The sequence below is a fragment of the Catharus ustulatus genome, chromosome 18 (genome assembly GCF_009819885.2).
Source record: "Catharus ustulatus isolate bCatUst1 chromosome 18, bCatUst1.pri.v2, whole genome shotgun sequence".
Taxonomy (NCBI): Eukaryota; Metazoa; Chordata; class Aves; order Passeriformes; family Turdidae; genus Catharus; species Catharus ustulatus.
The window spans coordinates 4,600,404-4,627,912 of NC_046238.1; the positions used below are offsets into that span (position 1 = coordinate 4,600,404).

At 53.5% G+C, this 27,509-nt stretch overlaps 1 protein-coding gene across 1 annotated transcript in view; it reads left to right on the forward strand.

The window, feature by feature from the left end:
• The window catches only part of MYO18B (myosin XVIIIB), a 59,467-nt gene extending 51,572 nt beyond the window's left edge, over nucleotides 1–7,895 (forward strand). The window contains 5 exon segments of the mRNA XM_033076114.1: nucleotides 4,448–5,361; nucleotides 5,364–5,579; nucleotides 5,582–5,640; nucleotides 5,643–5,715; nucleotides 6,440–7,895. Of these exon segments, the coding sequence (XP_032932005.1) occupies nucleotides 4,448–5,361; nucleotides 5,364–5,579; nucleotides 5,582–5,640; nucleotides 5,643–5,714 (1,261 nt within the window). The 3' untranslated portion in view covers nucleotide 5,715; nucleotides 6,440–7,895.
• Nucleotides 7,896–27,509: the final 19,614 nt, after the last annotated feature.

The window sequence follows — 27,509 nt, forward strand, 5'->3', positions numbered from 1 at the left end:
AGAAACTGGCTCTTTGTGTTTCATGTGTGAAACAATCACATGGGTTGAGTTTGGAAAAGCTCTGTAAATTAGGTCTGTAGGGAAGGTGGAGAAAGTGCCAACCATCCAAACTGAGGGTGGGCAGGGCTGGCAGTCCCCTGCCTGCAGCCTCTGTGCTTTGGGTGTTTCAGGACATGCATCTCTATTTTTCCAGTTTTTCTCCCATAACCAGGGCAGGGCCAGGCTGAGGCTGGGCACAGCTCCCTGCAGCTCCTGCAGGTGTGTAGGTAGATGCTCCAAGGTGACAGGATTTGTCAGGATTGTGGAGCACAGTTGCACTGCAGACATTAGCATTAATCTCCCTGCTCTGATTCTGGCGAGCTCTGTCCCCACGGCCCCACCTGCCTTGTACAGGAGAATCACTGCTGTCAGAACTGATGTTCTGGAGAGCAGTTCCCCTGCAGGAAACACCCTGGGTGAGCTGCACTTTGGGGAGGTACAAAGCTGAGTTTGAGAGCAGCCAGGCAGGGCAGAGACCTGTGGGGAGATCACAGAATCCTGGAATGGTTTGGGTTGGAAGGGACCTCAAAGATCATCTCATTCCAACTCCCTGGAGCAGGGACACCTTCCACAGACCAGTGATGAGTGGGAGCCCTGAGAGCAGTTGGCTGAGCTCACTGGGACCCTGCACAATAAATAAAATCCTTCCTAAGTGCTGCTGAGCATGCTTTGGTCCAAATCACCCAACTCTGATCATTTTAGAATGACAGAAAACAGGTATTGTGGCTAATATCTTATTTCTGAGCTGAAACACCTTGCATTCATAGTAAGATATGTGCAGGCTTTCAGGTTTAACATTGGGAGGAATTTCCTCATGGAAAGAGTGGTCAGGGCTGCCCAGAGAGGTCTGGAGTCCCATTCCTGGAAGAAAGGTGGCACTCAGTGCTCTGGGTGGGTGACAAGGTTGGTCACAGGCTGGACTCGATGCTCCTGGATTCCTTTCCAGGATCCTTTCAGTGATTCTGGGGTTTGCTGGGCTGCCTGTGGTTCTTGTGAAAAACAAATTGTCCTGAGCCCTGGCCACAGTGTGACCATCACCCTCTGTCCTGGGGCCTGTGCAGGGGCAAATTGCAAATGCTGCTGTGGGAGCTGAGTTTGGCTGCAGCTCATCTCAGGTGGAAACAGAGCGAGGAGGGGATGAAATGCAAACAAACAGGAGACGAGACTGGAGGTAATAAAAATGAGATCAGGGAAACGAGCTCTTCCTTATTAAGATTCCTTTGTCTTACACAAGCTCCTGGTAATGAAAAACGAGTGTTGCTCGTGTTGGCTGCTCAGCACCACATCTGGGGTGTTTGCTGAACAAACAGCTGCCAAGAGCCAGAGGAGAGAGAGGAGCTCTTATCACCCGTGAGCTTACAGGAGGGAGAGCTTTGATTAACGTTTCCTTTAATTCTCTGCTATTTAAATGCCTGTACAAAATTCTGGCCAGCAGAGCTAAGCCTCCATAAATATGGCACAGCGCAGGGTTGGAATCAATATGATTTTTTAAATTAAGAAACCAATTTAAAAGTTGATGTATTTATTCTGCCCCTTTCCAGGCAGGTCAGGGTTGGGCTGTGCTGGGGTTTATCCAGAGGTGCAGTCAGGGAGTGGATCCACAGCCCAGGATCTGCCTCCCCATCCTGCATCCAGAGCCCTGGCATCACCCCAGGATCACCCTGACAGCAATTCCCCTCCCATCCTGGTTCACAAAACCTTGTCTTGGAAGCCAAGAGGGGTCCCAAGGCTGCTGGGGATCCAACACATTTATTTTTAACCACGGTTGTGTCAAAAGCAAATCATTACGTGGGAAACTGGGAGCTCTTGTGTAGATGACGGTGTGACAAGAAAATCCTCTTCTGACAGAAATGAGGCCAGTGTCTCTTCCCTCCCTGAAATGGAGCTGTCTTGGCTTTATTTCTGAGCTCCCAGGAAAAGCATCCCAGCCACACTTTCAGCCCTGGTCATGTGTTGCAAAGCATGTGTGGATTTTATTGTATAAATGATTTCAACTGGTATAATTGTAATCATGCTAATTGCTATGTAATCTTCACTAATTATTGTTGTATGTCATTTGGTTTGGTGTGAATGGCAGATTGCAGAGCTCTGTTGGCTTCCAGGTGCCTCCCAGGCTCGGCATCTTTTGCCTTTTGCTGGGAAAATCGTCTTCCCTGAGGATGATGGAGGAGGAGGGCTGTTCAGGGCTGGAGGGGTTCATGGGCCTTATTCCTGTGGTATCCCCTTCCCTGTGACTTCCTGGGGTCTTTCCAAGCCCTGGGAATTTGTTCTGGCACATCAGCCCTTTGCCAGGGATTTCTGGATGAGCTGAGGATGCCACAGGATGGGGTGTGACTGTCTCAGCTCGTGTCCTGCCTTGTAGGAGGATGAGGATGAGGATGAGGATGAGGAAGACTAGCCATGATTTTGGAGGGGATTTTGGTAGGCATAAGGGAATAGTTAAAGGAAAAATCATGGAATGGTTGGGGTGGGAAGGAGCCTTAAAAATCATCCAGTCCCACCCCTGCCATGGACAGGACACCTTCCACTGTCCCAGGCTGCTCCAAGCCCATCCAACCTGGCCTTGGACACTTCCAGGGATCCAGGGGACATTTCTCTGGACAACCTGTGCCAGAGCCTCACCACCCTCCCAGGGAAGAATTCCTTCCCAATATCCCATCTAACCCTGCCTCTGGCAGTTAAGTGGGTGCAGAAAATGGGAACTGTTGGGAGAGACAAGGATGGATGGGGCAGTCTTGGCCTTTGGCTGGAAACCAGGGCAGGGAGAGTGTGAGGTCCCTGCTTGGACTCTGGGGCTGTGTGGCCCTTGCCAGCCATGGAAGCTGGAACAATCCCACCTTTGCAGCTTTCACTCCATTCAGACTGAAGATTTTCATAAAAGCAGTACCTGTCCATCATGCAGAACAGGACAATAAATACAGCATTCACTCCTTGTTCACAGCCCATTAGTGGTTCTCACCTCTCTACTCACTTTTATCTCAGCCTTAAAACCCAAATAAAAACCCTGATGCTGGTCTAATTTATGAAAGCCATTCATGCAGCACACAGGTTACAACATTATTTGGAAACGTGCAGAATGAATGGAGCAATTTCAGTACAAAACCTCACCGAAGGATTACACCAGCCATTTAAGTAAGATGCAATTTAGGATCCTAAAATCCAGCATTATTGCAATGTCTCAAACTATTAATCAGCTGCAGTGCTTCAGCAGCATCAGCACAGGATGGCCCTGAAGGGTGCAGTGATTCAGGGGATGAAATCTCTGGTTAATTCCTTTTGTGCTGAATAATCAAATGATTTAGGCTGGTTTAATGAGCAGGGAAATGCGGTGGCTACCAGGCCAGTGGGGCACCTCTGTGCCCTGGGTGCTGGAAAGCTGGAACTGCTCTGCTGCTCCTTCCCTTCTGCACTCACGCATTTCCCAGCTCTGGAGTTTGTCTTCAGCCCATGTAAATTATTTCACGGGTCAGCAGAGCCCGGTCCGAGCGGGATTATCCGCTCCCACCCATTCCCATGGCAACAGCAGCATCCCAGGGCAGGGACTTCATTCAGCCACCAACAGCCTGAGCACTGCTCCCTCCCTGAGATGGGTTTGTGCTTGGGTACTGCTGCTTTGCTTCGTCCTGGTCCCTTTTTCCCCTCCTCCTTTCTTTCCCAAATTCACATCCCAGCAGAATTCCCAGTCAGGCCAGTCCTGTTTTAGCAGTGATGGGGTACCTGGGAGTGGGACACTGCCAGCAAGCAAATGTAGGTGCTTGGAGAGGGTCGTAAAATGTCCCATCAGGGGCTTGGTGACACCAGTGACCCCTTAGTGACTGCAGTCCCCAAATCCCTGTGCATCATCCTGGCTGGAGCTACTGCTGTGGATCCTCAGAGCTGGATCCATGAGGTTCCTGCAGCATCCCAGTCTGGGATGTGGCCCTGTCTGGCCACCTCCCCTCTCTGTGCCCCTGCCCAGGTGTTGCAGGGCTCCTTCAGATCAGAGCTGTTTGTGCAGCAGCCTGGGTGAAACATGCCCAGCAATAACATTGAGATGTGTCGGGGGTGCGCTCCGAGCTGGCTTCATAAAATTTTAGTGAATAATCTTTGGCTTTGACAGAAATAAAATAAATCCTACATATTGCTGTAATCTGTCAAGAAAAAGGATATTTGGAGGTAAGTGCTGGCTTGGCAGAGCTGAAGCTAGTCACGCCACACGCTCTACACCACGAATTATCCAGGCTGGCTGACCTGGGCTTATTTAAGATAAAATCCTTGGGCATTGCCCAACTCCTACATGCAGCAGTGAATTTATCCGAGACTCCCATGGCAATGCCAGCTTTTCACTGCTCAGCCTTGTCCTTGCTGAATGACATCCCAGTCACTGGGAATCCCACAGCCTAAACTAACACAAATTTCTGTTGTTCAGGATAAGCAGAGACACCAAGGAGCCCACTCTGAGTCGGCCACTGTCCTCCCGGAGCGCAGATCCAGGGAGCACAGCGAGTCCCCTGCTGGGAGCCAGAAGACGGGAATATGGCAAACCTCTGGCAGAAGAAGAGGAGATGGAGAGCCCAAAGAAACCCGTGGATAAGATAGGAGAGACATCCCCATCGGTGCTGCGGCAGGGTGGCTCCCCGGCTCCGGATGGGAGGTTGCCCAGCGCGGTGTCCCCGCTGGTGCCCAGCAGGAGGAGGCTCTCGGTGGCGTCGGGGTCGCTCTCGGTGTCCTCGGGGCCGGTGTCCAGCTCTGCTGCCCTGTCCGAGTACGTGGAGGAGCTGCGGCGGCAGCGGGGAGCGGAGCGGGAGCCGGGGCTGCCGGCGCTCGGGGACACCTCTCCGCTCCCCATTTACCGCACCACCGGTGCCTCGGCCCTGCGGCGCTCCAGGGCTGTCCCTGCGGCCGAGGAGCCCCCGGGGAGGCTGGAGGGAGATCGGGCAGGGGAAGGTGAAGGAGCAGGTGCCAGCCTCACGCGCTCCTCCAGCTTGAGGAGCATGGCCTCGGAGCCGGCCGAGCCCCCGCAATCCCCAGCGCTGAAAAAGGCGTCGAAATTCGGCTCCTACGACTCGCTCCTGCCGGCCCCCGACGGCTCCGGCCGCCGGCCGAGCTCCCCGGCTGCCGGCATGGATTTGCCAAGGCTGAGCTCCTGGAGGAGCTGCCTGGAGCCGTCGCTGGAGGATGTGGAGCTGGGGAAGGAGCCGGAGGGATTTCTGAGCTCCCTGTCCAGCGATGGGCTGGGTGAGGGCAAGGGCAGCGACCCCTTCAGCTGGCGAATCCCCACCCTCAACTACGAGAGGAGAACCAAGGTTGACTTCGATGATTTCCTGCCGGCCATCCGCAAATCCGCTCCACCAGCAGCCTGGGCAGAGCCCGCAGGGACAGGAGGGACGGACACCGGCCCCTCACCGTGCGCTTCGAGGACGAGGCCATCGCGGCCGCTCCGGAGGCCTCTGACACCAAGGGCATGGCCAAGGGCAGCCGGGAAGAGCTGGGGGATGTCTCTGACTCCTCCTCGTCCTCTGGCTCCCGCCTGTCCTCCCGCAGCGCCGACAGCATCAAGCGCCGCCGCAGCCCCCGAGAGGGGACGGGGAGGGCTCCAGCAGCCAGGGCAGCGGGATGAGCCGGCGAGAGCCGAGGCCGAAGGGAAGGAGGACGATGTCAGCAGCATCATGAAGAAATACCTGGGCAAAGACTAAGGTAACTGCTGAGCCACCCATGGCACGGCTCAGAGCCCTGAGCTGCTGCCACTGCCGCTGGTGCAAGGGACAGGGGGACAGCAGGAGTCCCATGGTCCTCTGGCATGTCAGAGCATCCCAGGGCCGTCAGGGTGTCCCTCGGGGTGTGTGGCACTGGGACTGGTCCCCCTTTGCCTTTGCACCTTGGGAGCTGCAGTGGGGACACTGCTGGTGCCAAGGACAGCCCCAGAGTTGTCCACAACACCAGCTCGGAATGCTGGGGTTTCCCAAAAATAGCATCCCTCAGCTCCCACACCAGCACTGGCAGACTCATCCCCCAAGGCCTCAAGCACTCCCTCCTCAGGGCCCCAGGGAGGGCCACCAATTTTTTTGGTGATTAGAAATCAGCTCGGGCTGGACATTGGGTGTTCCCTCTTTGGAGGATGGGACTCCCACCAGGCCCAGGCATCCCTTCCCCAGTCATCAACAGCCTCTGACACCCACTTGGATGCCATGTCTAGATTGCAACTGACACATGGAGAATTAGGATTTATTGCTGCAATCCAGGTTTGAAAGCAGAGTCCCTAATGAATGCGCCACAACTGTAATTAAGTGTTTAAAATAGATTAGAAAAACATTTTGTAAAACCATTGCCTTTAGAGTAACTTATTGGATGTCAAGCTGTGACCAAATTGACTAAGCCAACACACGAAGGGAGCGCGTGTTAATAAAACATTTCTTTCCAGGAAGCAAATTTGCATAATGCACCGTCCCACTTTCTGCAGGATTTGTTTCGATCGAGCACAGCAGCTGGCCCCGACCCGCAGTGACGAGGAGCACGTTGGGCACACAGCTTCCCTGCTCCTGCAGAACCACCTCACGTCAGCACAGACCTCAAAGGGCTCCACAGAAGTCATGGGATGGTTCTACACACTTTTTTGGTCTTGGACATACCGTGGTTTCCTTCTGCTCCCGCCCCATTTCCCAGTGCAGCAGCTTTGCTCAGGGCCAGCCGCGGGGACAAGGACTTTCCTGTTCTCCTGCAGTTGTTTGACGTGGGAGTTGGTGCTTTAATTAAAACCCAGCGGCTGCCACAGAAGCTGAGGATGTGCCATGGCCCGGGAAAGGCTCCAAGAGGAGCTGGAGGGACACCAAACCCCTCCTTTGTAACCCAGAGCTGCAGCCCAGGTGTCTCACCCCACGTTGCACTGCTCAAAAATCAGCTTTGAGGATTCTCTTGGGTCTCAGCGTGACACCCAGCAACAGCAGAGCTCTGGAGCTTTCATAATTCCACAGGTATTTGAAGATGGATCCATCTGTGCTTCCATGGCTCCAGCCTGTGGGCACATCCCAGTGGCATGCAAGGCACATGTGTGGGGGCAATGGGGGGCTCTATTTAAAGTCTGCTTGGTTTTTACACAATAAAATATTTGCTTCTTTGACACACCAGGTCCCTTCTTGTTATTCCTTTCCCCAGGTCCGTGGAAGTGGTGCAGCACAGAGCTGATCGCATCCTTCCAAAAAAACTTCTCAGCCTCACCCTTCTCTCCCTAGAAGAGTCCCAAACTTATTCCTTGATCAGAGGTTTGGGACAAAAGGATGTAGGTCCGTGCACAAATCTGTCCTCTCCATCAGAGATTTCCAAGCCATTTGCTTGGCTGGGAAATCTGCACAGATTTGCACAACCTCCCAGGAACCCCTGGGACAGCCACAGGGCAATGGCAGCTTGAAAGGCCAATTGGGCACTGTTCAGCATTTTGTTTTGCCTGTTGGATTCTTCACCTTCACTTCTAATTTAAAGCAAAGCCTTGCAGCAAGCAGCATTTTCCTTGTCAGCGATGGATGGGGAGCCTGGGGATGAGGGCTCACATCAGCACTTTGCTCGGCCGCCTGTCAGCAATTCCCAACCATTCCTGGGTCCTGGCAGCTCTGCAGGGCCAGCAGCCTGGCAGGATGCTCAGGGTGACATTCCCTGTGCTCCCACGTGTCCCTCTCACGACGTGTGCCTCATGCAAGAAGGCGCAGATGAAGAAATTGGCTCTAATTAGTTTTAAATCGGTCTTTTTTTAATGATTCTGCTATTTCTGGGAGGAAAAAGCAAATGCTTTTCTCTTTTGCAGTGAGTATTTGGAGTGCTCCCCAGAGGGATTTCATAGACCAGGGAATCACAGAAGGGTTTGGGTGGGAAGGGACATTAAAAATATCCAGTTCCACCCCCTGCCATGGCAGGGACACTTCCACCATCCCAGGCTGCTCCAAGCCCCATCCAACCTGGCCTTGGACACTTCCAGGGATCCAGGGGCAGCCACAGCTTCTTGGGCACCCTGTGCCTCCCCACCCTCACAATTCCCTCCCAATATTCCATCCAACCCTGTCCTCTGGCAGTGGGAAGCCATTCCCCTTGCCTGTCACTCCATCCCTTGTCCCAAGTCCCTTTGAGCTCTCTTAGAGACCTTTAGGCACTGGAAGAACTCTGAGCTCTCCCTGGAGCATTTTCTTCTCCAGGTGAGAACCACATCTGCCCCAGCCTGGTTCCTTGGCAGAGAGGCTCCAGAACTCAGGACTCTGTTCTGCCCCAAGCTGACTGGTGGCACCTGAGGGGAGGGACACCCAGGGCCAGGAATCCACTGCTGCCCCACCTTTGGCCTCTCAAGTCTGACCTACAACCACTGCTGGCCGAGGCGTTGCTTTGCAGCTCGTGTTTAATTTAATCTCCAAACGTGACATAAATTGCTCATTATTTGTGGCTGTAGTAAAATGATTCTTTTGACACAAAGCCTTTGATTTGGAATTACTACAGGGTTGGGTTTGCTGGAAATTAAGCTGTTCCTATTTCAACTCGCAGAAGAAAAGCAGATTTGTGTGTAATACGCTGACTTCTTTCTTTTCCTTTTGCTTTGCAGGACACAAAGGAAATTGCTCTGTCACTTGGAATGGCTGTGCACATCCTTTAATGACAAACCAGGACAAAACGATGCTTGGCCTGGAGCGTTTCAGGCTCAGTCCAGAGAATTGTTTGCCCTTGGAGCAGCCAGAGAGCAAAGCTCATGGATGGGGAGACCAAACCATCCATCAGCGCTGGCCAGCAGAAAATACGGCGTGTGCACAGCACGGGAGGGAAAGCTCTGGCTCCCTGCTCCCCCTGGAATGCTCAGGGACACAAAACTGATGGCTGAGCCAGCCAGGAGCAGGACCACGGCCGTTTATAGCCTGGAGTGGGAGGACAGGAGTTATTTCCTTTGCCCCAGTGTTTTAGCACATTCACCTGCTTTCAGCACAGGAGCTTTGCCCTGTGCTGCTGCAGGGATGGAGCCGATGGGGAGGGAGTGTGGAGGGTCCATGTCAGCCCTGGAGAAGGGAGAGTGCGCCAACCAGGCAGGATCCTTCACCTGAGAGCACCTCAGAGCTGGGGTCAGCAGCAAGGTGAGGGTATCACCCCTGGAGTCCAGCACAGCCCAGACCCTCCTCTCCAGGAGGGGCAGACCCTGGCAAAGGGAAATATTTCCACATCAAATGCAAAAGCATCAAGCAACGATACTGCCAAGTCTCTAATTAGCATAATTAAAGCGTGTTCTTTTGTTCTTTTCTTCCACTGGCTGTGCCTGTGGAAAGCCTTCCTCAGAGGAGTGATCTCTGTAAGAGCTCCCTCTTTGCATGAAGCCCATCACTCAGGGTTGAGTGCAGAGCCATCCTGCAGCATCCTGGAGCTGGGACCGCTGCTTTCTGCTGGCAGAGCTTCCTTTGGCTCCTCACATCCACGTCTCATGGACAATCCAGCAGGCTCAGGTGCAATTCCCAGACCCTGCTGAGGTGGGTGTCAGGGTTGGACACCTCCCTGGGCTCCCCATCACCCACCTTCACAGGAGCTGAGCATCAAGGAGATCACAGAATTACAGAGTTGGAATCCACAGGGATCATGATCCAGCTCCTGGTCCTGCACCAGACCACCCCTGAGAATCCCGCTTGTGCCTGAGGTGCTCTGTGGCCTCCTCCAATGCTCTCAGAGCAGACAAGGAACTCAATTTACTGCACTTCCAAGTGATTAGCCAGGTCTGTGAGCCTCTCCTGTTTCTCCCAGCACCTGATCTGTGAACGCTTGGCTTTGATCCTAACTCTGCTCAGGGGGTGGGAAGCACCCAGAGCTGCACCTGGGTTGTCCTGATGGGTTGGTGGCTCTGGTAGAAGGAAGGGGATGTGGGATCCCCACCTCTCCTGCACTGTGTTCAGCTCCTGCCTGCTCTGACAGGATTCAATTTCACGGCACTTGGACGCACTGAGTTAATTCCTGATTGCTGCCGTGCACGGAGCCTCTCTGCCATTAAATGTCCTTCCAAAAGGGAGATAGAAGTGAAATTATTCTTCCTTGTGGTGAATAGAAGAGAAATTATTCTTCCTTGGGGTGGCTCAGCAGGCATGGCAGCCTCCCCTGCCCTGCTCAACGTTTGCTGTTGTGGCTGGGCTCGTGCTCTGGCAGTGGCCAAGCCCACCCCGGCACAGTGACTTCTAGATGGGTTTGGAATGGGGAAATGGGCTGTGAAGAGATGAGCCAAGTCTTTGGCATGGTGTGGCATTGCAGGGATGGATGGAAACTGCAAACGACTGGATTTGCCAAAGCAGAACCACTTGGCCACCCTCCTCATCCCTGAGAGGATGGAGAGCAGGAATTGTGTCCCTGTGCTGTGCAGAACCACTGAGGGTGACCCTAAATCCTCAGTCCCCTCAAAATCAGGATCTTCCCCTGTCCAGGGTGTCTCCCCACCACCCACCCATCCTGGAGGAAGGCAGGATGTGCTCCCTGCCCAGCTCCTGCCTTTCCCCCTCGCTCAGGGCCATCTGTCAGGCTGGGGCTCCTTTCTGTCAGGCTGAGCTTTATCCTTATTGAAGTCCCGCTGGGATCGCTGCCTCAGAGGCAGCCAGCCCACACCCTCCTGCCGTGCCGGTGACAATCGCGGGCTGCGCTCCAGCGAGGCTCCCGGCGAGCCCGGCGCATCCCGGATCATCGGGGGAATGAATATCAACAACCCCACACCCGCCAGCGCCTCACCCTCCTGAGAGGGAAAAAATCCCTCAAGTCAGGACAAGGAGGCAGAGGGAGGAGCTGGGGAATCTGGGCTCTGCTGGGCTTGGTTTAGGCTGACACTGATCCTGCTGCTCCTGGAAAAGCTGAGATGCAATGGGAAAGGAGAGTGGTGGGGCTGTGACCTCCCCAGCAGGGACAGGGCTGGCTCTGCACCCCCACTGGACCCCCCAATTCAAAAGTCCAGAATATGCATTATATGCTATAAATAAATCATACATATATATATAAAATATTATGTATTCTGCATATGTATTGTAAAGAAACTATTCGATATAAATATATGGTGGATACAGATTATACATTGATACGTCTTATAATCACATTGTATATTATATAATACATTATATATTCTGTGTTCTGTATGATGTGCATGTCCCTGGTCTCTCTCAATTCAAAAGGTCCAGAATATGAATAAATAAATCATATATATAATATTATATATCTACTATGTATTATAAAGAAACTAATCTATATAAATATATTGTAGATAGAGTTTATACATTTATACATCTTATAATTACATTGTATATTATATAATGCATTATATATTCTGTGTTCTGTGTGATGCATTTTATTGATGTATTCTATATTTATAGAAGAGCTTGCTATGTCATCAAATGACTGATAGAGAATGGAAAAACCACTATAATTATCCTCATTCTATTTTGCACTTTCACTAAATGTACTTTTGAGCTGTTATAACGGCTATAATTAATTTTTGGTTGTTATTTTGGAGTGCAGGCCCACAGAGGCCTTTCCCACCTATATCCAAGAGATCACTTTTACCACACACCCACCCTAGCCATTAAGGAAAATTGCTGCCAAATGAACTTAATACAAATTAGATTTAGCTGGACAGCCAGTGAACATTCCCAGTAATTTGGATTGTGCTAAATAATTTATAAGAGGACTTGAGGGCAGGAGATGGGTCCTCATTTGCTCACCCTGGTGATGAAGAGGGAGCAGCTCCACTGCTGGGCATAAACCTCCACACACTGGCCATAGCTTTGGGGGAAAAAAGTGTTGTTTTTCCCTCAACTCCCAGCCAAGCTGCTCTTTCTGAGTGATGAATTTCTCTGAATCGAAGTCCTGAAAGAACAGCGAGAGCTTAATTACAGTGCAAGGTCTTTGTGCTCGTGTGGCACATGGCAAAGCAGCTGGGGAGAGAGCTCCTGCAGCAGGAACCATCCCAGGGCCTCGTGCTGGCACTGGGCTACCTGGAGCACAGAGAGGGTTTTAAAGGGAATAAAACCCACCCAGCAGCAGCAAATCCCAGATCTGAGGCTCATTTGCATTCCCATTGCAGAGCTCTGGGCTGGCACTGACTCCAACCCACCCAGGCATCACCTACAGCAAAAATCCGAAACTGGGGCAAACTGGTGCTGCTGAAAACGCTTTTCCTAAGGAATATTCATGTTCTCATCTGCTGGCTGGAGCAGCCAGGCACCATGGCTGTGCCTTGGGAGAAGGGCCCCTCAGAGCCAGCCGTGACCCTGAGCTTGTCACGCTGCTGCCACTTTCTGCTGATGTGTCAGAAATAGCTCAAGGTCTCAGGGGTTCCAAGACAAAGGTTTGGTACCTGTCCATTTTAATTACTCTCCAACAGCACAGCCTTTGTCAGCTGCCATCCTCAAGGATAAAACCATCCTGCTTTGCCAGAGTTTCCCAGCAGTGGTGGGTGGGATTTCACAGGGGTTTGTCTGCCTGGTGCTGTACAAGCACAGCCAGGAGAGGAGCCAGGGAGGGTGAGCAGGGTTTGGGGCTGGGGTGCCCCGGGCAGGCACCGGGACCAGCACGGGGACGAGGAATCTCTGCTGAGCACGGGGAGCGTGGGCAGGGATCCAGGGAAACAGGACTCTGTGCTGGAAACCTGAACATGTGCTTTCTGGAAAGTGCCAAGAAAGCAACATTTGGAGGTTAAGGAATGGCAGAAAACAGACAGATTTTTCCATGCGAAATTCGGAGAAACGACGGCTGCGAGTTTGGCGGAGCCCAAGCTGTGCAGTTTGGGTGATGGATTCATTAATTCATTAATTGCAGGGGGCTTTGGGCTCCTCAGATGAAAGGTGTCAGTGGCATTGCTGTGATGGGGGGTTGAGGACAATGCAGGAGTGATGGGGTGCAGGAAGGGCTTTGCCACAAGTTCTATTTATCCCTGTGGATTAGGGGATGGGCTGGAGGTGCAAACCGGGGTGTGAGGTCTCACTGTGCTCAGGTCCTGATCCCTGCTGGAGCACAGTGAGATGGCAGTGCCTGCTCCCCTTCCCCAGCTCTGCACCCCCCAATATCTTAGCATCATGGTTTTGAGCCCAAAACACCCTTCAGATTACATTATTTATTCCTATGAATGTGCTTACAATGCAGAAGGATTTTGCTTAATTGAGAGTGCAGCCAGCGTTTTAATAAAACTATAAAAGGGTGAAACGTGCATAAACAGAAGAAAAGTGTTTAATCTCGGCGCAATCACTTGATGTTCGTGAGAGCATTTAGCTTCCAATATAGCAAAGCAAATAATACTGAGATCCCACGAGCAAAGAGATATTTTTATCCTTTTGCACAAGCCCTGGGTTTAAATCTGACATTATAATTGTGAATTATGGTAGTCCATTACCATAGCTACAGGAGGCTCTGACCAGCCAGGGGATCACGTTACTAATGGCTGTCACAGGTTGGCTGTGGTGACAGCAATCTCTTGGGACTGCCGTGCCCTGGGTGACACCTCCGAGGTGGCACTGCAGCACGTGGCACCATGGCACAGCACGGGTGTGGGGTCAGGGTGGCAAACTGATGTTGAAGTCACTGCTGCCTGTGCTCTAGAGTGGGAGAGCATCCTGCTGTCACTGGATGTGGGACCAGAACCCTGCTGTCACTGGATATGGAACCAGAACCCTCCTGTGCATTAAAATATGGGACCAGCACCATGCTGTCACTGAATATGGGACAGAACCCTGCTGCATATATGAGACCAGCACCCTCCTGAGTATTGAATATGGGACCAGCACCCTCCTGTGCATCAAATATGGGACCAGCACCCTACTGTGCATTGATATGGGACCAGACCCTGCTGTGCATTGAATATGGGACCAGACCCTGCTGTGCATAAAATATGGGACCAGAACCCTGCTGTCATGGATATGGGACCAGAACCCTGTTGTCATGAATATGGGACCAGACTCCCTGCTTGAAAACGGGACCAGCACCCTCTGTCATCAAATATGGACCAGCACTCTCCTGTGCATCAAATATGGGACCAGCACCCTGCTGTGCATTGAATATGGGACCAGCACCCTCCTGGGTTTCCTTGGAGGTGCTGGGTGAGGGCTGAGACTCTCTGAGTCCCCATATCCTCACACAGTTACAACAGGCAGCACATCCTCCATGCAGTGTGTAACAGCTGGGAGCAGCTTGTCTGGGCTTTGGGATTTGGGATTGCACAGAGCCCATTGGATCTGCTCTGACTGCATCACTCTGCAGAAGCAGCAGGAGCCCCTTCCCCACCCCCTGCCGTGCTCAGCATCCTCTCAGCAGCACCAGGTACGAGGCAGGGAGATGGGGAACCCCTCCAATCAGAGATCCAAACTCTCTGCTCACAGCCTGCTCTCTGAGAACAGCATTGTGTGGTGTACTGTAACCAAGGAGACTGGAAACTCAGGGAATGGCCAGTCCCACTTATCAGGAGCTTTTCTTCATCTCTGCTGGCGCACAGGATTGTGCTCGGTTTAATAAAGAGGTTGAAACCGCGTCGCCCTTTGCAAGGAGAGACAATTCTTCACAGGCACTGATGTCCCAGCTGGCATCTGCTGACAGGAAAAGATGGACAGCTCAGAAATCAGCTGGAATTCTCTCTGCACTCCTCCAGGCACCAAACTTCCATCCCAGTTGCAGGAACTACCTGGCAGTTTCCAGGCCCTGGCATCATGCCAAGGGAGGTTCCTGGTGCCAGCTGGGGTGGGGATTTTGGGGAGCTGCATCCACAGGGACCCCTGGGCTGTGCCCAGGAGACAGAGATACTGGGAAAATCCCAGTGGATGCTGCACTGTCGCCTCTGTGGCCCCCAGCAAGGTGCTGCTGTTCCATCCGTGGGACAGAACATTAATATCCCTGCCTATCTCAGAGCCTGCTCCTGGGGACCAGAGCCATTATTTAAACATTAATTCCTTGTGTGGGCTCTCCTGCAATAAGGCAGGAGTGCGGAGGTGTTGAAGGAATTACGTTTTTATTTAATCACGGAGTAATTACAGGACCAGAACTCTGTGGAGCAGCTGTGATTGACTTGCCAGCTCAGCCCCAGCTCACAGGAAGAGCCAAACTGTCTGACACCAAACACACAGGGACAACCTCACCCCATGCATGGGTGTGCCAGAGAAACATAAACAGACAAATATAAATGTGTCTGCAATATTTATAGTGTCCTGCAAGGAGAGCCCCAGAGCAGGTGCCTGGGGATGCATCCAGACCATTCTCCAAATTCCAAATTTTGTACAGACCCCATTTACCAAAGGGCAAAGGGATTGCCCCAAGGGTGACAAGTTTAACAGCGTGGCTTGTGGCAGGACCAGCAATCCTGGCTTCACTGGGAATAGGAATATGTTGGGAAATGTCTCCTCTCTCCATTCCTGAGAAAATTACTTGAACCTGGGTTTGCTTTAAAAATTCACCAGTTTTATCAAAAAAGCTGATTTTGAGACCAGAGTGTTCTGCAGGGCCTGGGCTGATGTTTGAGCACACAGTAAATTCCTCCAGTTGTTTTTGCTCAAGTGAAGCTTTTCCTCAGAAAAAAACATCCTGACTTAATTTGAAAACTTCAAGAGACTGAGAAAGCACCACTTCCCCTTGATAATTCGTTCCAGTGGTTAATTACCTCACTATTAGAAATGTGTCTTTTGTTCTAATTTAAATGTGTCTGGCTCCAGCTTCCAGTTGTTGGCTCTCTTGTGCTTTCCCTGCTGGATTAAAAGGCTCTTTCAGAGCTTGCTGTATCCCAGGAACATTTTTGCAAAGCGGATTCAAGGCACCTCTGGGTCCTCCTTTGGCAAAACCCCAGGGACCTCGCTCCCTCCTCGCCTTTCAGGATGTTTTTTCAGCCCTCAAAGAATTTTCCTCCCTCTTTTATTCAACCTCTCCTGTTTGCCAAACCCTCTTTAAAGAATCACATTTCCCAGCCCTGCATGGAATATTCCCCTTGGTCCCACAGGTGCATCAGGAGCATGCCAGGACCACAGCAACCCCCTAAACCTCCCCAGGGCTGTGCTGGGGCCACTGGCTCCAGCCTTGGGGGTGTCAGAGCCCTAAGAATGCCTGTGAGAGCTTTTGCTCCTCCAGCCTCTAAATTATTTTCACATTTGATGTTTTCTGGGACGCAGCCTCCCAGTTTGTGAGCATGGCCTATATTTCCTGTGTCTAGATTGCAGCATTTCCCTGGATCTGATTAAAATGTGTTTTTTCTTGGATGGCAGCAGATTTACCAAGGAATCCAGATTCCCCTGCTCCCACAGGACACTGTCTCGCCAGCAGCCCCAGCAAACAGGGCTTTTTACCCAAACTTTGTGGGATGGGAACTGTTTCTTAATCCCAGAGAACCACCCCAGCATGGATCCACGCTGCTGCCAGCACAACAGGTTTAAGTTCCTTTTTGGGAGCAGTGCTGGGTTTATGGGAACATAAAGGCTCAGGGATCCATCCCAGCAGCCTGGGGAGCACTGAGAATTCCCTGCCCTGCTCAGTCCTGGAGATCTCCCTCAGCTGCTGCCACAGCCATGCCACCAGCACATCCTGGATGTGAGGAAAGAACAGTGACCAAGCACCCTGCAGGGCCACCAGCACACGGGAGAGGTGATTGCTGCAGCAAACGGGGCTGCTCCCGGGTTATCCAGCAGCAAATGGTCCCAGAGAGGCCACGGGAGAGCTGCTGGGAAATGCAGGGGTAAAGCAGAGGGTGCTGGTGGAATGTCCCAGCTCGGGCACTGGAACTGTCCCATCCCTGGCCGGGCGTGAGCCCACGGTGGCTGCAGAGCCCAGAGCTGGCACTGGCCCAGCCCTGCTGGCAGTCACGGAGGTGTTCTCAGCAATCCGATGTCACCTCTAACCATGTCTGCACGGGGAGGGGACAGGACAGCTGTGCTCCGGGAGCGGTGACACCGCCAGCACCGCACGGGCTAACCCACAGTGATGGCATCACTCAGCCCTCAGGACCCCATCCCAGGGACATTCCTCTCTCCAGCACAGCCCTGGAGATGCTTCCTTCATTCCCACATTGTGTGGGACCTCGTGTCACCGCCTGGCGAGCGGCACAGCACCGGGTCCCTGTTTGGTGGTGGCTTTTTGGGGTGTGTCCATCCCCGCTGGGGACACTGCAGAGAGCTCCCTGGGAATTCTCACGGATCCCTCCTTCTTGCTGGCGGGGTGACAAACAGGAAGGGGACCAGGCGACACCCACGCCACCCGGGAGGAGGATATGCGGGGGCGTTTCCTCGGCAATAAGGAAATCTCTGGCAGCTTCTCTGAGCCAGCCTGGGGCCGGTTCGCTCCTTCAGCCAGCGCAAGGCAAAAAGAGAGCTCTGCCCTGCACGGGAGAGTTCATAAATCAGCAGTGACTCGCTCAGCCCTCCTCTCACCAGCGCCAGGCTGGAGATGCTCACGGAGCATCCTCCTTGTGGACCTGCCCCTCCTCCTCCGAGGTCTGCCACAGCTCCGGCACGAAACCACCGAGTAAATAAAGATAAGGCTCTTACTCACCGCTGCCCACGTGGATCAGCGCTGGGTCCCGTTAGGGCAGCCAAGGGAAATGCTCCGTTTCCCCAGACCTCTGCAAACTGAAAAAAGCGATGCTGGCTGTCCCCTCGCCCTTGCTCTGGGCTGTGCCGGCGGCGCTGAGCTGCCGAGGCCAAGCACAGCTCGGAGCCTTTGCCAAGCAGCTGCAGAACAGAGCCCGGGCTGTGCTCTCGCAGCCTTTGCTGCTTTTCTGCATCTCCGCTCCTCTGCCAAAGCATTGCACGAGTGGGAAATCACCGAGGGGAGGCTGGCAGAGCGGGGAGAGCTGCGTGTGTGGCAGGGATGTGACCAGGACACCAGCTTGGGGACCTGCTGAGGCCACCGAGGGGTTCCACACCCCAGCCAGAGCCCTGGCTCAGCGCTGAGGGGCAGCAGCTGCAGCCTGCACACTGCAGGGAGCAGGGCACGGGGCTGGAATGCTGCTCCAGGACCTGGGCATTCAGGGATCTGCTCCTGGGGTGAACAACACCCCGCTGGGGGACAGGCCACCGTGTTCAGCTGTGACACCTGGGCAGGTTTTATGGGTGAACAAATCCATGGAAATGTCCAAGGCTGGGTTGGACAGGCCTTGGAACAACGTGCTCTAGTGGAAAGTGCCCCTGTCCAGGGCAGGAGGTGGGACAAGATGGGCTTTAAAATCCCTTCCAACCCAAACAATTCCGGGATTCCATGACAATAGGAGCTCCTGGAGGGAGCAGGAGCAGAGGCAGGGCTGGCACCCCCCAGCCTGCTCCCATTGCAGGGCACACGTGTTGCTGCATGATGGATGTTTGCTCTGTACCAACCCAGGAGCTGAAATAAATTGCAACTATACAATGAAGAGGCACTTTATTGCTCAGGCATTAGGCAAAGCTAATGTAATCCGAACCGATATTGAATACAAATCCTTGGCTGTGACTCACCCTGCTATTACATTGTGTTCTGCAGAGCAGCCGCGTGCCATCAGAGTCAGGCTTTAGGGAAAAATAAGAAAGGAACAGGCTTTTTCTCTCTCCCTGTGAAAGACAGCTGCAATGACGGCCAAATCACCCAATCATTGCCTTAATTAATAATTATTTGGAGCCTCCTGGATTGATTGGATCATTATGACATCAAGTGAAGCATGAACAAGAACTCCAGGGGAAGATGGTGCCGATTCTGTGTTGGCTCTCACACTTGCAGAAGGAGCACATTCAAGCTTCAGGAGCCCACAGGGGGAGAGAACCTGCATTTTTCCTGGGATAACTCATTCCTGCAAGCAACAGGAGACTCTACAACCATCACCTGCTCTGCCTGAAGCCCAGCATGAGGCTGTGCCAGGGCAGAGCTGCAGCAGGAGGATGAGGGGATAGGGAGCTTTATTCCCCCAGCCTTCCTCACTCATCTCCCTCCCTGAGACTGGAGCTGGGATTCAGGTTTGGTTTCAGATGCCACTTGGTGCCTGATGCACAGCCAGCAGCCAGGCCTGTGGGGCTCTGCCAGAGCATCCTTCCCCTCTGGGAATGGGGGTGTTGAGGAGACACTGGTGAATCCAGACTCCAAACACTCTGCAAGGCAGGGGCTATTGCTGCCCAGTGCTCTGTGAGGTGTAGAGTCGAGCACAGCCTTGTGCTGAGTTAGGAGATCTCAGCACACCTGAGGTCCAATACTAATGCAGTCCTTGATCCCATGGCCAGCACTGCAAATCTTCCCTCTAATAAGCCAGGAGCCTTCCCCTGCCTCAAACTCTCCCTTTGACTGTTCACTTCAAGAGCAGACAAACTTGGGTAAAGCAAATTGTGTCCCCCTGGGCCATGAGCCCCAGCGCACCCAGCATCTTCAGCAGTGCTGAAGGGCAGAGTCCATCTCCACTCAGTCCCTGTATCCCTGATCCTTTCCCAAAACTGTACCCAGGCACCCCTGGGGAGAGCCTGTTCATCCTCCACACCACTGCACAGAACTCCTTGAAGCATGTAAAAAAAATAAACATGATCTAAACATGAAAGAAAAATCAAAAATCCCTCCCACTCCTGTGCTGGATCATCACCCTGTTGGATATCCACACTGCCAGCACATGGGGATGAGCTAACCATGAGTGGGGAGCATGGAAGTGGCTCTCAGCACACTGAGGTGTCTTCCCTGGCTGCAGGCATATTTTCAGCCCTGTCACTTCCTTGGCTGCTTTGGGTCATCTCACTGCCTCCTTCTGGGCATGAGGGCTGGAAATGGATCATAGCTCTGGGCTGCAGCAGGGTAGGGACCAGCAAGGAGCACCCCAATCTGTGTCTGGCATCTGCTTCCCAGTGCCACCAGGGACCTCCCAGGCCATGCTGCAGTGATGGACACACCTGCTGCACCCCTGGCATTGGGAAGATGGAATGAACTGTCCTCACTCTGCCAGCAAAGCTCCCAGGGAAGGCAATAAGTCATTTGCTCCCCCTCCTCCCTCCCTCACAGTGCACCCCTGGTTAATGAGATCATCCATCAACAGGATTTTGGAAGCTGTCAGCTTGGTTCAGGGTGAAACACTCAGCCATCAGTCACAGGGATCTGTCAGGGTCTGAGAACGAGGCAGAGGCACTGATTGCTTCCCAGAGCACTGCCCTGCCCTGTCCCACCACCAGCACTGCCAAACCCACCATCCCAATCTGCCACAATGCTCGAGGCTTTCTGTGCACAGAGCAGGCACTGGGATGGCCCTTTCCTGGCTGTGCTGCTGCTGTGGCACAGGGAAAGCCTCGTGCAGCAGTCCTGGGCTGCTCCTTGCAAAGGTCAGGCTGGCAGAGCGCAGTCGCCAGCAAAACGCTCCCAGCCCCCAGCACTGCCAGCCCTGGGCCATCCCTCAGCTGCTTTATTTGCCCTCTGACAACACAGGAAGCAGAGCAGAACCAGGGAGGTGCAGGGGGCAGTGGGATGAAAGGGGATGAAAACAGATGGCAAGACTGGGAGGGACCAGAAATACCTGGAAGGCTTGAACTTCAGAGAATCGGTCTAATATGCGAATAAGTGCATTTTCCACAGTGCTGTGCATGGCAGGAGGACAGGCAGGGGCTGCTGCTGAGTGGCTTCTGCACCGTGAAATCAACCCCAGCCAGCACACACAGGCTCCTTCTGCCAGGAATCCTTCCCAGGTCTCGCTGGCCCACCCCTGGTTGACACCCACAGTTCGCAAATGGAATTAGAGCAGTGATGAGTAATGGAGACCTTTCTCCTCAGAGTGGTAAAAAAAAGCTTGTGAAGGTGAGGAAAACACCAGGAATGACAGGGATTTAGGGCAGTGAGCAGAGAGGCAGAGCAGTGTTAAAGCAGCACCCAGGGCACTCAGAACTGGAGTGCCCACATGAGAGCTGAGGATGCCCTCGACAGCACAGCCATGTGTTTATTCCCAATTTCAGCCCCTTGACTAATCCTTTCTGCCCGCCCACCTCCACCACCAGCAGCTCTAACCCTGCAGCATCCATCTCCTCTGGGCTCCCCACTGCCTTCCCAGCAGGATAGCCCAGAGCTGTGGCTCATCAGGGGCTGCCATCCTCCCTCCCCAGGTACCCACACAGTGCCACACTCCCAGCTCCAGTTATCTGCTGCCAGGCTGACCAGCTCTGGCTGTAATTTCATGCTGTTATAAGCAATCACACTTGTAAAGCAAAAATCACGGCTGTGTTTCATGGCACAGAATGTGAAGGAGGCTTTTAAGCGCTGGAGAAATCCCAGCTGATGGCTCATCCCTCCATCCCTCTGCTGGCACCGCTTCCTCCCAATGCCCGGACATCCCCACAGCCACCCCCTCACCCACAGCTGCCAGAGCAGCCACAGAAAAGAATTTCTTCTTAATATTTAACCTAAACATACCCTCCTTCAGCTTAAAGCCGTTCCCACTTACCCTAGCACTGCACACCCTTGTAAAAGCCCTCTCCATCCTCTTCCTCCTGCACTGCAGCAGCTCTGCAAGGGGCAGCCCTGCTTTTTTAGCAGCTCTCAGTGACAAGCCCCAGGTGGAAGCAGGAATCTGTGTCCCACACCCGCCCTCAGCTCCCAAACCTCCTCTGTGCTGCCCTGTCACAAGGAGTGGGTGGCCCAGGGGTGGATGTGGGGGGACAGAGCTCCCTGTGTGCCCTCACTCCCTGCTCAGGGACCCAGGGATGTGGATGATCCCTTGTTGTGCCTCTCACCGTGTCACACAGACACCTCGTTAGACAGGCAGGGAATGTGCCGCGTGTTTTGGGAAGGAAACAAAACTCCGTATGGCGCTCTCCATCTGGGCTGAAAGGTTGCCTGGAAGGAAGGAAGGGACAGCCAAGAGTGCAGACCACTGTCCCAGGGTGACAAAACCTGTCCTGCTTCCAGCCCAGCCCCCTTTCCCGTGTGCCACCGTGCCCACCAGGACCGGGAGGAGTTCTGGTACCCCGGGTCTGCCAGCTGGGGGACACACAGAAAGCAGGGAGGATGTCAGGCTGCAGTGATGCAGCTCTTTGGCCGAGCAGGAGAGCCCTGGGGCTCCGGGTGAAGAGTTTCTCCTCCTTCGACTGGCGATTTTCAGCGGCTCTCTGGCAGGGACAGGCTGCAAACGCTGCAGTTTTGCTCCAAGCTGTGAGGTGGCTCTGACACCCTGCCCAGGGACAGCCCCCACACCCTTGATTTCCACTCCTGCATCTCTGGAGGGTCGATAGTGGGGAAATGAAAAGGAAAAATCTTTTGTAAGGGCAATAGCTCTCCCCAATTGTGTCATTTAGATCAACACAGGACAGGTCTGTGAGGAAAAAAGGTGGCTGCAATGAGAGGTGAGAAGCTCTGTGAGCTGTCAGCATGGCTGCCTCCTGACCCCCAGAAACCCCCAGATCCAGCTGGGTTAATCCTCCAGCCTGGCACCGTCCTCACCTGACCCCATCCTTCCTCTGCCTCCAGGAGGGATGGAGCTGCCAGGGACCCGCAGCTTTTGGCAGCTTTCTGCCCTCCCAATCCCCCACCAGAACCTCCTGGACATCCTTCCCTCCTCCAGCACCTCCCCAGCCCGGTGAGCTTTCTCCTCCTGCAGTAACCAGTGAAAAACCTGAAGAGTTTTGGGCGACAGACCGTGTATTTTCCACCCCTGCACGCCCTGAGGGGGAATTCCTGCTTTCCTTATTATTTCTATGTATAAATGCAGGTTGGGTGTAGCCAGGCTCCCCTCTGGGAGCAGATTTACGAGCTGATGGCCCGGCTCCTGCCAGGACTCCTCCCAGGGCTGTTGTGTCCAAAGCTCCAAGTCAACAGCTTGTCCTGGGGCTGTGAGGATCGGGAGGAGCTGCTTGGCACTTCCCTTCTCCCATCTGTCTCCAACAGCAGGGGAACGAAGCCTTGGGAGGGTGGGGAAGAGCAGCAAGCAGCGCTCAGGACCCTCCCGAGCTTGGTTAAGGCTTGGAGTTGAAGATTTAGAGGTTTTGTCCAACCGAAATTCTGTGATTTTCACCCATGAGCTTTCCATGCCCTCATCTCCACGTTCCCTGGGCAGCTCAGAGCCTGGGCTCCATCCTGTCACTCAGAGCCAGCCTCCTCTCAGGAGAGGGATTATTGATCTGCATCTGGCACCGGGCCACAGCCTGCTGAAAGTGTAATTAATTGATCAGTAAGTGCTCTGAGATCCCAGAATGAAAGAGCCACGTAATTACCAAGTATCATCCAGTGGCCCTGGGAGTAATTGTGATAACGGCTCAGGGTTAGCACTCGGAGGCAGAATTACCTCGGTGCTTAATGTCACCCTCCAGGGACAGACCTGTCCTCGCTGCGCCACGTGGAGGGGACTGGAGAGCTCGTGCCTGGGAAATAAAAACCCCTCTGTGCATTTCCTGGGGGCTGGGGACAGCAGGAGGGAGGGCAGGAGGGTGCAGAGAAGGCTCCCAACATCTCTGAGGTCGGACAGGACCGCTGGAGATCTTCATCAGTAAAGATCACCCATCCCCAGGACTGTGGGAGCCCGGTGAACACCTCAGAGTCTCCAGAGGAAGGCACTGGAGCCTAAAAACTGCGGCTCCAGAATTTCTGATTGCGCAGAAATTCAGCTCCGTGTGGGATTCTCTGACAATTCCCAGCCTTATTTTAGATTTTTATGATCTTCCATAAAAGCAGTTATAGTAAATTATTAGACCTTCATGTGGGCTGCCAGGAGGCTTCTTCCCTATGAAATCCCCCCGGATGTTGTGTCCTCCCTGCTCTCAGCTGGGCTCTGTGTCCCATTCCCTCCAGCCCTGGCAGATGCTGGGCTCAGGGCCACCAGGGTTTGGGGACCTGGGGCTGGTGCAGCAGCTTTCCCAAGGAGCTTTTCCCAGGTGCATAAAACCCTCCTGGGAATCAAAACCAATCCTCACTGTGTCATCCTAAAGGCCAGGTCAGGGAGAGCGGAGCAGGATTTGCTTCCACTGCCAAACACAAAACAAAAACTGATCTCCTGGGTGCTGGGGAGAGATTTACAAATTTCCCTGGTTTATTCCATTAACCCCGTGGCTGCTCAGGGATCTCAGCAGTGCTGACTGCAATAAAGCGACCTCCTTTAACCTGCAGCCAAGGCTCCTTCCCTCCCTGCCTGAGCCGCAGCCTGAGCAGCTCTGAGCTCTGGTGCCATCTCCGGGTGACAGGAGAGGGACAGGGGCACCTCCCCGGGGCTCACAGAGGGCTGAGCTGCCCTGGAACACGTTTGTGTCACTCACTGCTGGCACACACAGCAGCTCAGTGCCTCACACATTCATTATGTGCAACTGGAAATGTGTCCCACAGGGCTGGGATGGGAGCCGTGGTCAGAACCATGCTGGGGGTGGTTGGAGTGGGCAGAGGATGTGTGGCCAGCAGGACAGCTCTGTATTCCATGCCATGGAGAGGCAGGACCTTCCCAGGAGGCACAGGCACTGCTCCCAGCGTGCTGCAGCTGCAGGAGAGCAAAGGATGGAGAGGAATGCTGGATTTGTCTTCACAAACAAAATGTGGGTCTGCTGGTAGATAAGGTTAGCACTGAGATAGAAGAAACAATGGGGTTGGTTGCACTGATTGATGAATGGAAAAAGACATTTGCCTTTACAAACAAACTGTAGAAATGAAATTGGATATTGGAAGATGAAAGAAACAATGGGGGGAAACTATGAATTCTGTAAGAATTAAAAATTAAAAGGGAGGGTTGTACATTGGAGGGGAATCTCAGGTATCAGGCGTTTGGGAAGTCTGTGCCTCTCAAGTACCTCAGCCAAAGGGGAAAGAGAGAGGGAAATGCAGCTGGGAAACTGGGATAAAAAAATGTGAGACACCCCAGGGGATGCCCCATGGCCTCTCCCTTTATTCGAAAAAAGCAAAAGAGACTCCTCTGTCTCTTTTTCGGACATAAACCTCTGGTGTTTGTGGATTAATTTTCCTGACAGGATGCTCCCTGCGCTCTCCAAAACCTGCAGGGGGACGGGCAGCAGCACCCACAGCCCTGGGCAGAGAGCTGGGAGCTCTTCCCTGGAGGCTGCCTCGTGTTTGTGGTGCCTGCTCTGGATCTCAGGGCAGCTTGTGCTGCATCTCCCACCTGCACATGCTGCCACGCTGGAGCTCTGCCAGCGCCCCACACGTGCTGCCTGCTGCTCCTCCTCCTCCTCTTCCTCCTCCTCCTTCTCCCCAGCCTCGCTCCTGCCTCTCCAAGTCCTGCCCAGATCCCCGTGGATCCCCTGCCAGGATCTCTGCCCACCCTTCCAAAATCCTCAGAGCATCCCCCTGGGTACAGCCATGTCCCTGGAACTCTGGCATCCAGGGACAAACCCCTCCTGGAAACCGTGCCAGGCTGCATGGAGCACCAGGAGCCACGTCAGACCTTCCATCCCCACAAATTCCTGCTGGCAGGACGCTGAGCAGGTGCTGGGAGCCAAGGCCCCGTTATTCCAGGAGAGGAGTTTATCCAGCAGCACTCAGGGAGTGCCTCAGGTTTATTGCTGGCCTCTCATCACGCTGACACACGCAGCAGCAGGGAGTTCCAGCGAGCTCCATAATAGCTCTGCACAAGTGAAATGTTGTTATTTTGGTAGGATCCCTGGGAATTATTATCCCTGTATCCACGTCAGCTCACGGATGGGCAGTGGCTCTGCCCTGAGGGGTGACACTGTGTCACCAGCTCAGGGCAGAGGGTGAGGACACCAGCCACTGTGTTTTAGGGGTTTTCCTCTTAAAACACCCCCAAAGCCTCCCCCCAGAGTCTCCTGGGAGGCGGAGGGACGGGGCTGGAGGCAGTTAATGGCTTTCCACCTGCAGGAGCTGCGGAAATGCTCCCAGCAAAGCACGGGCTCTGCTCCAAGCTCTTACAAGCTAATCAATGAAACATCACAGCTTGGGAGCCGGGGCAGAGCAAAGCAGCACAGTATGGATTTTATTTTTTCATGCAAAGAGCTTTAGTACAAATCCCTTTTTCCCCCCACAAAGAGAGCAAGCAGCCTCTGCAGAGAAAGCCAAGCCTGGGGCGCCAGGGAGGACACAGGGGTGGGCTGGGAGGGGGTTGTCACCTCCCCTGTGAGGCACAGCCACAGTCAGTGCCATTGTCCCGCTCCTTGTGCCACACGGTGTGTGGATTCTGGGCTCTGGGTGGTGCCCAGAACAGGGGAGGTGCAGGAGTGGCCCTGCTGGCCCAAGGCTTTGCTGGCCAGGCCACAGACACCATCAGGAGTGGGCTCTGAGGGGCTGCCACTGCCTCTGCAGAGCTGTGGGGGAGCCAAGCACCGCTCCCTGCTCCAGCTGCAGAGGGTTTGTGGGAGCTGAGCCACTGCAGAGGGACCTTCCAGTCCCTGGGACCCTCCAACCCCCCTGTTTCATGGCACAGAAATCACTTGATGGGAGTGGCTGGGCTGCTTTTGGCTGAATAATTGACTGTGTGCTGTGCTGGGTGGCTGCACGTCCCTGCTCCCCATAACCAGTCACTGATCCTGGCTTGTGCAGCATCCTCAGGGGTTTGGGTTTGCCTGCAGGCGTGGGGAGCTCGGAGCAGTGACAGAGCAAACGCAGGTCTGAGCGGGCTCATTACTAATTCCTCCTTGTGAGGATGATTCTCCTCATCTGTCTGTTCTGGGGATCTGTCACTGAGCCAGTTCATTCCCGCTTAGGATGCGCTGTGCTGATACTGCATCACACTGATTCCAGGAGAATGTGCCTGGTGCCACATCCAATCCATCACAACAACCCACGGCAGCCATCGGATACCTCCCTCCCTCCCTCCCTCCCTCCAATGCATCATCCCCTCAAAGATCACAATCAGCTCTTGGACAAAGCCTGGCTTTCACAGTGCCATGGTTACTGGTGCCGATTGTAATCTGTGATTTCCTTCTTTTCCCTTATATCCTGTTCCTTTCCCTTCCCACCCATTGGTGCTCGCCCCCTCTCTCCAGTGTCTCCAACAACTCGGGGATTATTCCCAATCAGCATCACTGAGGAATGCTGATTGCATCAGTTCCTCACAGACTGCTTTTATGATTCCCATAGGGAATTTTTTTTTTTGAGCCAGACAAATGAAAAATATTTACCTGTGGTTGGTGCTGAGGGCCAAGGTCTGCATCAAACTCATCCTGTCCTGCAGACACCTCCAGCCTTCCCAGGCATTCCTGCCTGGCTCAGGGTGCTGAGCCCTCCTGCCTGGATCAGGGGATGCTGAAATGTGTGGGGAGACACTGGGAGAAAGCCAGAGCATTTTCCTGAAGACAATTAATGGATTACAGCAAGTGTAGACTAATGCAGAGGCAAAGAAATCCCTGTCTCCAGAGGCACTGGGATAGCAGTAAAATCATCCTGCACTCTGCCTCACTTCATAAAAACTTCTTGTTATTCCTCAAGGAGGAATTGCAAGAGAGGACAACAGTTCTGTGCACTCCTGGATTTACAAATGCTGTTTTATGTATCAGTGTAATCTCCCTTGCAATTTATATGGGATGGAATGAGTAAACACCAGCAGTCCTGGCAGGAATACTGACTCTGAAATGGGTGCAGAGAATGGAGGACAAGGTAGCAAAGCCTCCCCAGAGCAGGTATTT